The sequence below is a fragment of the Pipra filicauda genome, unplaced genomic scaffold (assembly GCF_003945595.2).
Source record: "Pipra filicauda isolate LSUMZ 115617 unplaced genomic scaffold, ASM394559v2 scaffold1033_size35647_pilon, whole genome shotgun sequence".
NCBI classification, from domain to species: domain Eukaryota; kingdom Metazoa; phylum Chordata; class Aves; order Passeriformes; family Pipridae; genus Pipra; species Pipra filicauda.
This window is the reverse complement of record NW_024103467.1, coordinates 25,168-35,645: the sequence shown is the minus strand read 5'-3', so window position 1 is coordinate 35,645 and position 10,478 is coordinate 25,168. Positions and strand designations below refer to the sequence as shown.

Genomic DNA, 10,478 nt, shown 5'->3' with positions numbered 1-10,478 from the left:
AGGCATTGGATATTCCCCCTTACTGAACACATGTCCATTACTGTGCTTTACACAGTCACACCCCTATTGCAAGTCCCTATTTGGTCATTTGGGGTCTTCTCTGGGGGTCTCTGGTGGGTTTTTTGGCATCTGGTGCCCCTCAAAGCTCAGGTGTCTGCTTCTTGACCTCGGTTCTCAGCATCACTGGTTTTCCCCACAGAGACCGTCATGTTTGGTTTGATCTTCTCTGGGTCCCCAGAGCTCAGCTCACATCCTGTTTGCTTGAGTTCCAGCCCTGATCCAATTCTCCAGGACTTCTCTAAGATTCTATTGTTCCTTATTTGGCCAGAGCAGAATCCTTGGGAGCAATGTTCTACTTCTCCCAAACCAAGGCTCCCCCTGCACCAGCCACTGCCAAACAAGGCCAGACATCGACTGCCATGGCCTCGACCACTCTCTAGATACAGAAAGATAAAGATCAGATTTTGCTCACAATCAGACATATTTTGTTAAGGAACAGATACAAACAGGATTCACTGATGAGCCCAGACTAACAGATCTTCCTAAGAAGCACACCTGTTTGGTTCAGGAGCAGATACACAGGTGGAGTCCCATCACACCACATTTGTACCAACAAATAGACCCAGTTTTAGCAGGAGCAGATACATGGAGACACAGCCCATTAGGTTGGAAGGTTCATCTAGAGCTCAGCTTTGGCTCAGGGGCTGTTGTTCAGCCTCAGCATTTCAGTGACAGCCACATAGGGCTTTACATTACACACACAGTTTCCAGATTCATTACAGAGTCTTGCTTACTTAATACAGACACTTGTAGGCAACACTCGGATCACATTTGGCACTAAAAAGACATGTAAATTTTCCTCCCATGTCAACAGTGTTTGAACTGTTGTCAGAAGAGCAAAACAAGAGTGAAGCATTTTGTTTCTGCAGTCAAGTGGGAACCTCTGTCTGATGACATTCCCAAAGGCATCCCAAATACAGGGAGGATTGCACTGAACAGGATTGCAGTCTCTTTCCCAACCTGCTTAGTGCAACAAGGAACAGCCTCTGGCCACCCAGGGAAGGTATCCCCCAAGACTAGGAGATCTTTACACCCCCTTTTTCTGGGCAATTCAGTCACATCCACCTGCCAACATTCACCTGCAGCATTTCTGCATTTTCCATCACCTGTTCCCACTCCGGTGGCAGGGTTTGGATTATTTCTCTTCCACACACCACACTGCTGACTCACTGCCTGACTCACTGACTCAACTGGGGTCAGTTTTGGACCAAGAACCCACTTGTGCAAATGTTTCAATAATTTGCTTCACTCCAAGGAATACCCTCATGTTCCCCATCCACCAGGTCACAGAGATTGGGTCAGGGACTATTATTTGCCCACTTGGGGTAACTGCCCAGCCTCCTGGAGCAAATTTTGCTCCTGAGGTTTCAAGGAGTTGACAATCCTTAGCACTAGACTCATTTTCTTCTACTGGGAGAAGGATCTCTGTCAGGATCTCTGACCTGGTGGTGGGGAGTTCTGTGCATCCAGAGAATTGTTTTCCATGCCGGACAAAGCTGCCCCCACTGGGAAACAATTCCCAACCAGGACTTTCCAAGGGGCTGTCTCCTAAGTCAGCTCTGCCCCAATACACTTCTCCTCTAGTCTGGAAGCAATCCCGCTCTGGGCTTCCTTTGCTGGGGCTGGGGCAGTTGACAGGTTGCTTCTTTCCTTCCTGGCCCAGCCTCCCTTGTCCTTGGAGAATTTCAAAGCCCACGGAGGCTCCTGGGCTCTGGACTACTTGCACTTTGTGTTTGGGATACCCCATATCCACTCAGCCCAAGGAAATTCCACAGGGCCACAGTCTGACCCCAACGTTGCTGCTCAGCATCAGTGGCTATCAAAAGATCATCCCCACACTGCAATAAGGCTCCAAGAGGGTGGGTTTGGACTTCTCCATTCCTGCAGTCCCTTTGCCAATTGAGTTCCAAATATTGGGGGGCTATTTTTAAACCCCTGCAAGAGGACCACCAAAGTCACATGAGTTTTCCTCCCCGTCTTTGCATTTTCCCATTGGAAAGCAAAAAGCTCTTGACTTTCCCAACTCAAAGGGAGACAGAAAAAGGCAGCTTTCGAATGTAATCCTGTGAAACATATTAAACTCTCATTTAGGGGAGTTAGCAAAGTGTAAGGATTCGCTACGACTGCTTGTATATCTTCTACTCTATTCTTTATAGCTCTAAGGTCTTGGACTAACTGGCATAGCCTTCCATTTGCCTGCTTGACTGGCAAAACTGGAGCATTCCATTTAGATTCACATTCTTTTCACAAGCAAAATTTCATCAATTGTTCTACAAACGGTGAGAGTCCCTTACAACTTTCTATTTGCAAAGGACATTGCTTTGGCCTCACCAACCCCACTCCAGGTTTCTCTGGAATTCTCACGGGTTCTGCTCTCTTGGATCATGGAGGCACCTCTCCAGCCCATCCTGTTGGAACCACTGCATCCCCAAGTGATGGTGGCAGATGGATTACTTCTGCTTTGGGAGACTCTCATGCAAAACTAGAAACTTCCACAGAATTAGGCTCTGCAGTAATAACCTATATTGGACCATTTTTCAATTGGATTGTGGCATTTCATTTTGCCAAGAGATCTCTCCCAAGCTTTGGGGAATTGGGGAAATACAAAAACTGGGGAGCCAACCACTGTTTTCCCAATTTAAAAGCCACAGCATTAAAAATGGCCCAGTTTCCCAATTCCCTGGCACACCAGACAATTGTTCTAGAATTGTCCCTTGAGTTTCATTTTCCTGCATTTAACACAGAGGAACAAGTTCCCACAGCCACAAACAATTGTGCTTAGCTTGGCTGGAACCAGATGTTCTGATGGGGAAGAATCCTCTGGTGCCCCCTCAGTCGTCTTCAGTGATGCCACGAGAGGGTTCGGAGGGTTCTGAAGTTTCAGTTGCGGACAATCCCATTTCCAGTGTCCATCTTTCTTACAGGATGCACAGGGACTGATCCCAAGTCTCCTGGGGGGATGTTTGAAGCAGGTTGCCCATGGTCTCGTCCTCTTCCTCTCCCCGGGGGCACCATTTCCTCAGGGATTTCTTCCAGAACTGCAACTCCAACCTCCAACAATGTCCCCAAATTAGACTGATCTTGTCCCTCAGCTTGATTTTCCTTTCCAGGTTCACACCAGGGGCTCTGAGGGCGCTGCATTCACACCACAATCTTTCTGCCATTTCACAGGTTCTGCAAAGTGAAAAACACATCACCAGACATAACCTCCCTCCACTTCTGTTCCCCTTCTAAAACAGCATCAACTGCAACAATGGATTCTAATTCAGTGTTCCAGAACAGCCACCCATTGATTCCAACACTCCATTAAATTCTCCCTGGGAGCTGTTCCTCCGGGGGGGCCGCCAATCTTCATCCAATATTGCAAAATGCAACCAAGGGGGGACTTCTTCCAAATTCCCCCTTCAGATTGCCCACTTCCCAGCTCTAAACAGTAGACCCAAAATGTTACAACACAGAAACAAATACAAGTACAGAACAATAGTGATCGATAAAACAAAGCCAGAGACCAAATTCCAGAATACCAAAGAACCCACCCAAAGCGCTGGAAGATCCACAGGTCTCAGATGAGCAGGATTCCCAAAATACCAAAGAACCCCCCAGTGCGCTGAAAGATCCATACGTTTGACATGGGCAGGATTCCCAAAAAGAATGCCTTGTTATCCACTGGGATCTTACCTGTGTCCCAGACTGGGCTGGGGATCTGTGCTCTTCTGCAGCAAAGTCCTGGTGCTGGCGTGAAGATCCAGAGATCCCTCGGATCCGCGGGAGATCAAGCAGAGGTGTCCTGTCTGGGGGCCAAAAATAATACCCAAAAACTGCTGAGATACAGCTCGAACAAGCTGAAAACTAAACTGTCATTTGGGGTCATCTCAGATCGACTGGATTTCAGCAATTACTCAACACAGGTGCCACCTCCTCCAGCCAAGCCCAGGAGATCAACCTCCTCAGCAGCTGCAAGAGCGGGATGTTCATGTGCCTGCTGCCATCTCCCCAAAGCCATTATCCCACTCCTGCTGACAAGATGGGCAAGATGAGCATCTACCTCACAAGATCTGCTGCCGCAAGAAGAGCGTGTCCCAAAGGATGTCCTCAGCCTTCTCAGAGGGGACGTCAGATCCTCTCCAGGGATGGTCCCAGCCCTTCCCAACCCGGACTGGGCACCAGCTCCAACTCTTCCCTGGAAAACAAACAACAAATTCATGAACAGAGATTACAAACCAAAAGTGGAAACAAGAAAAAAAGGTAAAATGTTAACCTTCTGTCAGGGTTCTGAGGAAGGCCCAAGCCCTCCAGGCTAAAGAAAAACCCCACCTCCTCCAGCTCAGGAAAACCCAGGCCTTCTCCCTGCCCTGCTGCACTGGCCCAAAGAAAGGCTCCTAAGCCAAGGCAGCCCAAGCCTTTCCTGGCCTGCAGCCCAAAGCAGCTGGTGTTCTGCAGCCCCGCCTTTGCTCCCCCCACGGGGGTTTGTTTTTGGCAGGCTGGCTGCCCCTGCCCCAGCCCCCGCCCAGCAAAGGGGCAGTGGCAGAGGCTGGTGGCAGAGCCGGGCTCCCATTTCACACCCAGCCCAGAGCACCCGCCCGCCCTCCTGCCAAGAAGCAGCTTGGCAGCCGGCTGAAGAATTCCTCAGGTTCCCCGCCAGCAAAGGGGGAACCTTCGGTGCCCAGCCAGGCTGTGCAGTGCCCGTGTCCGGGAGCACCCCCTGGGTGTGGACTCATCTGCAAACGGCGTGTGGAGCACGGCTTGGAGGAAGGGGCCAGAATCAAAGTCCATCCTCTTCAGCTCGCCGGCGTCCAGGTCAACTGAGAGCTTGTCATCCTTGACGTCGTCCTCGATGTCTCCAGCAGCAGGCCCACCCGGCACAGCTTCTCCAGAGGCCCCTTCTCCTTCCCTGGGGGCCAGACCAGGCTGTCAGCGTTCTGCCGAGGGCCCAGCTGTCTGTGAAGCGGGACGAGCAAAACTAGGTTGGATGGTGGCCACCAGCACTTGGGAGACCGGGTCTGCAGCCCAGCTCCAGCACAAAGAGGGGCGTGTTCCCGTGGGATGACCCCCCCCCCCAGTACTACAGTCATGACCAAAAAAGTCTGGTTTTCTTTGCTTCTTATTGCCAAGAGATGTGTGGAGGTGTTACTTGCCAGGCCCCTGGATCAAAGGGAGCACGTGGATCTCTCCCGTCTTCTAGGGCAGGGGAATGCCCTGCACCCAAGGATGGCACAAAAGGTCTTCCAATGCTGGCCTGTCCGAGGGGCGGATGGACAAACACCACCTGATAAGGTCCTGGCAGCCTGGGGGGAAAATGGCCGGTCAGTTGGAGAAGGATCCTGTCCCCTCTGTCCCACTGTCCACGTGCCCAGGCTGTGCTGGCTGTGCTCAGAGCTGTGCCCAAACTTCTCCATCGATTCTCCCTTTTGGAGGAGAGCAGGATGGCAGGACACAGGCCACCTCCTCCAGCCACCCATGGGACACAAACAGCTTCAAGAGCGGCGTCCTCGTGAGCCCGCTGCCCTCTCCCAACACCGTTATTCCCCCCGTGCCACAAAGATTGGTATCCACCTGGAGAGACCCGTGCTGGGAACGGGAGCTGGTCCCAGATGGCGTTGGTGCCTTTGCGGAAAGGGTGCTTCCCGCAGACCATCTGGTAGAGCAGGATGCCCAGGGACCAGATGGTCGCCTCCTCGCCGTGGTAGCGCTTGAGGTAGATCCACTCTGGCGGGCTGTATGACAGTGTTCCTACGGAATACAGACGCAGTTCATCAGGTGGATGCTGCCTGCTCCCAGAGCCTCACCCCAGCATCCCTGGCAATGTGGGGCCTGCCCCAGTGGCACACGCTGTGACCCACTGCCTTCTCGCCGGCTCCTGACTCTTGGTTACAAACTCTGGGTTGGAGAAGAAGCCGCTGGTGTCCAAGAGGGCAGTGGAAGCCCTGGCAAGGCCCAACCATTACATGCAAGGGAAAAACCCACCCAGAGGTGGGAAAAAGCCGTGCCTTCTCCCCGCCCCACTGCACTGCTCCCAACAATTCATCATAAGCCAAGGCAAACAAGGCGAGCGGAGCAGCCCAAGCCCTTCCTCGCCTGCACACCAAGCCAGCTGGTGCACAGTTCTGACCCCCTTCTCTGCTACCCTCATGGGGGTTTTGGTCAGGCTGGCTCCCCCCTGCCCCAGACCCAACCCGGGACAGGGTGGGTGGCACAGGCTGTCGGCAAGGCCGTGGCCTGTCTCACAATAACCCCCAGCCCCATCCAAAAGCAACTTGGCTGAAGAACTAATCCTGTTCCCCCTCAGGCAAAGGGGCAATCTCCACTGCCACACCCGGGCATGGTCATGCGATGCCCGGCACCAGGAGCATCCCCCGGCTGTGGGCTCACCTGCAAACTGGGTGTAGACCGTGTCCTTAAGGTAGGTGCCACATCCAAAGTCAAGGAGCTTGGCCTCGCCGGTGGCCAGGTGGAGGAGGATGTTCTGGGGCTTGATGTCCCGGTGCAGGACGCCGCAGCTGGTGCAGTGCCGCACGGCCTGCAGCACCTGGCGGAACAGCCCCCACGCCATCTCCTCCGGCAGGAACCCCCACGCCCTCAGTAAGCGAGAGAGGTCCTGAGACGGCTCCGGATGCTCCATGACCAACAGGAACCCGTTGGGGAGCTCGAACCACTCCAGCAGCTGGATGACCCCAGGGAAGCCATTGGACACCTTGTCCAGCAGCACGATCTCCAGGGGGGCCCGGGTGCCGTCAGGCTGCGGGGGGACCACGGGGTCGTCAGTGGGGCTGATGCCGTGCCTGTCTGCCTGCTCCCCCTCGGCCAGCCCTGGATGCTCCCCGTCCCCCACCGAGCCCACGGCCACTCTCCCTCCAGGTGTCCCGGCGGCTTCCACCCTGCCGGGCCTCGGCTCGTCCCCGCCCGTCCCGCCCCGCTTTCTGCCGCTGGCCCCGCTCGCTCACCAGCTCGCCCCAGCGCCGGATGCCATCCCGGGACACGGCTTTGATGGCCACCTGCAAGCCAAGGGGAAGGGCGGGTTGAGCTCGCCGCCCGTCCCGCCCTCCTCCTCCTCCTCCTCCTCCTCCTCCTTCTCCTCCTCCTGCTGCACTCACCGGGGCTCCGTCCGCCAGGCAGGTCCCCGCGTAGACGCGGCCGAAGCCGCCGCTGCCCAGCAGCGAATGCAGCCGGTAGCGCTCGTGCAGCGGCTCCTTGGCCTTCGGTGCGGGCGAGACGTGGCCGTCAGCGTTGGGGCCGGGGCCCGGCACGGCCCCCGAGCGCCCCTCAAGCGGCCCGGGCCGGGCTTCCCCAGCCGCAGCGGGCAGCGGCGGCTCGCTGCCGGCGGCCGGGCTGGCGAGCGGCGGAGCTCTGGCCGGGGAAGCCGCCGAGGAGGCGGCAGCGGCCGCGGCGCCCGCGGCCCCCGCCGGCCCCGGCAGGCGCCGGGCTCGAGCCAGGCGGAGCCAAGGGGCGGCGAGGCCGAGCCCGTCCCACAGCCAGCCCCACAGGAGCGCCCAGCAGCGCCACAGCCGGCGCGCCGGGAGCCGGGCGAGGGCGAGACCGCGCCGGGCCGCCCAGGGCCGGGGACGGGGCGGCCCCGCCCGGCACAGGGGAACGGCCGGGGCCATGGCCCGGGCCGGCAAGGGGAGGAGGACACCGGCAATGGGACAGGGACACCGGCACAGGGACACCGGCAATGGGACAGGGACCGCGGGAACGGGACACTGGGACAGGGACACCGGCACAGGGAGACCGGCAAAGGGACACTGGGACAGCGGGACACCGGGAGAGGGAGAGGAGGACGAAGAGCTCGAGCAAGGAGAGCACGAACAAGAGTCAGAGCGAGAGCGCGTCGCTACAGTCGCTGCTGCTGCCGCTGCTGCTGCCGAAGCGCAGGGGCCGTTGGTCCGTTGGTCCGTTGGTCCATTCCCCGTTGGCCCCCGCGAGCCCCGGGGGCAGCCCCGGCCGCTCCGCTCCCAAGCAGCCCCGGCCGCAGTCACGGAGCTCCCCTTCCTCCCGCCCCCACGCCAAGACCACGGGCTTTTGGAGCTGCTTCACTTTAGTTCAACTTCTTGGCTGCCAAGTTTGCAACTTCCCGCCGCTGCTCGGACCCCATCCCGCCCGCTCGGCCCGCGCTGCTGTCGCTTCCTCCCAGACCAGCCGGGCTCTGCACTTGCCCCTCAAGTTTCGCAAGGGCTTTGCTCAGTGAGGAGCCCCGGCACGTCCGGCCAGCGCCAGGCAGAGCCAGCCCCGGGGGAGGGCAGAGCAGGAGGATCGGCAGGGGAAATGCAGCCCTTTGGGGTCAGCGCTGCTCCCCGACCACCCCAGGGCTGGTCCTGTTTTCCTGCCTGCTTCGAGGGAAAATCGGCGGCTGCAGAGAGGATGCCTGTCTTCTTGCTGCCGTTTGGATGCCAGTCCCTCCTAATAAATGCAGGCTTAATTTGGAATGGACACGATGCAGCAGCTTTTTCAGCACCCAATATTTAACAGCTGCCTTTCAGGGGACAATGGGAAAAAGGGGGGAGAACGGGAGAAAAGGGGGGCTGGGACCTCCAAAGTGACCGAGGAGGGGGCTGAGACTGTGAAACCGAGCAGGGCAGGGGGAAGAAACACCCCCAAACCGAGCTGGGGGGGAGCTGGGGACGGTGGGGATGATGGGAAAGGGGTGGGAGAGGGGAGAAAAGGGGTGTTGGACAGTGAGCAGGGGGACAGAGGGCAGGGGGTTCCCACATGGGTCTCCCCTGTCCCCCATCACTTGAGCCCTGGAGCAGTTCCCTGGGGCTCTGGGAGGGGGCAGATCCGCCCTGGGAATGTCCACTGCTTCTGCAACCCTTTGTGTGCTTGCTCTGGTGACGATTGTGCACAGGTGCCCAACCCCCCTGTCCATCCCTGGGGGGCTGATGGGGGGACTCCTCCACCCAGTAACTGGTGCTGCAGCAGCTGTGGGGCAGAGGGGGGTGGGAAAGGGGGTCCGGGGTGGCCCCCTGAGCTCCCAACCTGCTGGGGGGGCTGAGGGCTGCTGGGGGGGCACCCCCTGACCTGTGTCCCTGCACACCCAGGGCTGTTCCAGGTCCTGGGAAAAGCCGAGTGAACGGCCCCGACTGGGAGAGGTTCCTGCCCGGGTACATCTCCAACTGGGAGCAACTCAGGCACTTCAGCAAAGATTTGGGTACCTGGGGGGGACACCCCGTGTGGGGAGACCCAGGCCAGGCACTGGAACAGCCAAGGGGAGTTCCTGGAGAACAGACAGGATCAGGGGGACATGAACTGCTGGCACAACTACGAGAATGTGGCCCCGTTTGGCCAGCCTGGGAACCCCCATTTTTGGGGCAATCTCCCCAAATCCTCCCAAATATTCCCCTGAATCCCCAAATGCCTTCAAATCCCAGTAAAATGGTGGGGCTTTAGATGTCTTTGTTGAATGTCTTTGTTTTAAATTCAACAAATCAGCTCTTCCCACTGAATTTCCCAGGTCAGTTTGTGACCCCATGGATGTTTCTCCCACTGTGTTCACCCAGGTGCCTGTGGGGAACAAGGAGGATGTGGAGACCACCAGCCAGGTGTCTTCCCAATGTGGGAAGACATCACTTCTCCGATGGGTGATGGAGTTGGAGCAGCAGACAAAGCTCTTCCCACAGTCGAGGCACCTTTAGGGCTTCCCTTACTGGTGGGTCCATTGGTGTGAGGTCAAGGCAGAGCTCTGGCTGAAGCTCTTCCCACACTCGTCACACTTGTAGGGCCTCTCCCCACTGTGGATCTGCCGGTGGCTGACGAGGTGGGAGTTCTGGATGAAGCCCTTCCCACAGTGGGTGCAGAGGAAGGGCCTCTCCTCCGTGTGTGTCCGCTCATGCAGGAGGAGATTCCCGCTGGTCTGAAACCTCTTCTTGCATTCCAAGCACTTGTAGGGCCGTTCTCCAGTGTGGATACGCTGGTGGCAGATCAGGTTGGAGCTGCAGATGAAGCTCTTCCCACATTCCCCACACATGTAGGGCTGTTCCTCAGTGTGCGTGCACTGGTGGCAGATCAGGTGGGAGCTCTGGCTGAAGCTCTTCCAACAGTCCAAGCACTTGAAGGGCTTTTTCCTAGTGTGAGGCTGCTCATGGACATCCAGGTCAGGGCTCTGGCTCAAGCTCTCGTCGCCTTCCCGGCACAGGGTGGGTCTTTCCTCCTCAGAGCACCCTGGGCTGCCTTTGGAGACCCTCCTCCTGGGGTACCTTCGTGGCTTTCCCTCCCCGCTGCCTTCCTGCGCCGTGGAGCCCTTCAAAATGGCCTCTCCCACCAGGCTCTGCCGGGGGGATTTGTCCTCCGGGCTCTCCGTCCTCAGCTCGGGGCCTGGGGCAGGAGGGAAGAAGGACAGGGAGGGGATTTGCCTCCGGCCCAGAGGGAAGGCCAAGGACATCCCCCCAACTCCGGCCCCGGCAGGACGGCGGCAGCAGCGGGGTTGT

At 57.6% G+C, this 10,478-nt stretch overlaps 1 protein-coding gene across 1 annotated transcript; it reads right to left on the bottom strand.

Annotated features, from left to right (window-relative positions):
• Positions 1–2,774: 2,774 nt before the first annotated feature.
• Positions 2,775–7,897, bottom strand: LOC114000419 (serine/threonine-protein kinase pim-1-like). Its single transcript, XM_027744723.2, has 8 exons — positions 7,152–7,897; positions 7,002–7,052; positions 6,430–6,796; positions 5,614–5,790; positions 5,196–5,345; positions 4,106–4,998; positions 3,739–3,851; positions 2,775–3,234 (listed from the first exon to the last, which is right to left on the bottom strand). Exons 1-5 carry the CDS (start codon positions 7,659–7,661, stop codon positions 5,239–5,241), a joined length of 1,212 nt encoding a protein of 403 aa, XP_027600524.2. The 5' UTR covers positions 7,662–7,897; the 3' UTR covers positions 2,775–3,234; positions 3,739–3,851; positions 4,106–4,998; positions 5,196–5,238.
• Positions 7,898–10,478: the final 2,581 nt, after the last annotated feature.

Coding starts and splice junctions, on each gene's coding strand:
- LOC114000419 (XM_027744723.2), bottom strand. CDS start 7,661: ATGGCCCCGGCCGTTCCCCTGTGCCGGGCGGGGCCGCCCCGTCCCCGG. Junction 7,053..7,151: donor GCCTGGCGGACGGAGCCCCG/GTGAGTGCAGCA, acceptor CTTGGCTTGCAG/GTGGCCATCAAAGCCGTGTC. Junction 5,791..6,429: donor GGTCTACACCCAGTTTGCAG/GTGAGCCCACAG, acceptor TGTATTCCGTAG/GAACACTGTCATACAGCCCG.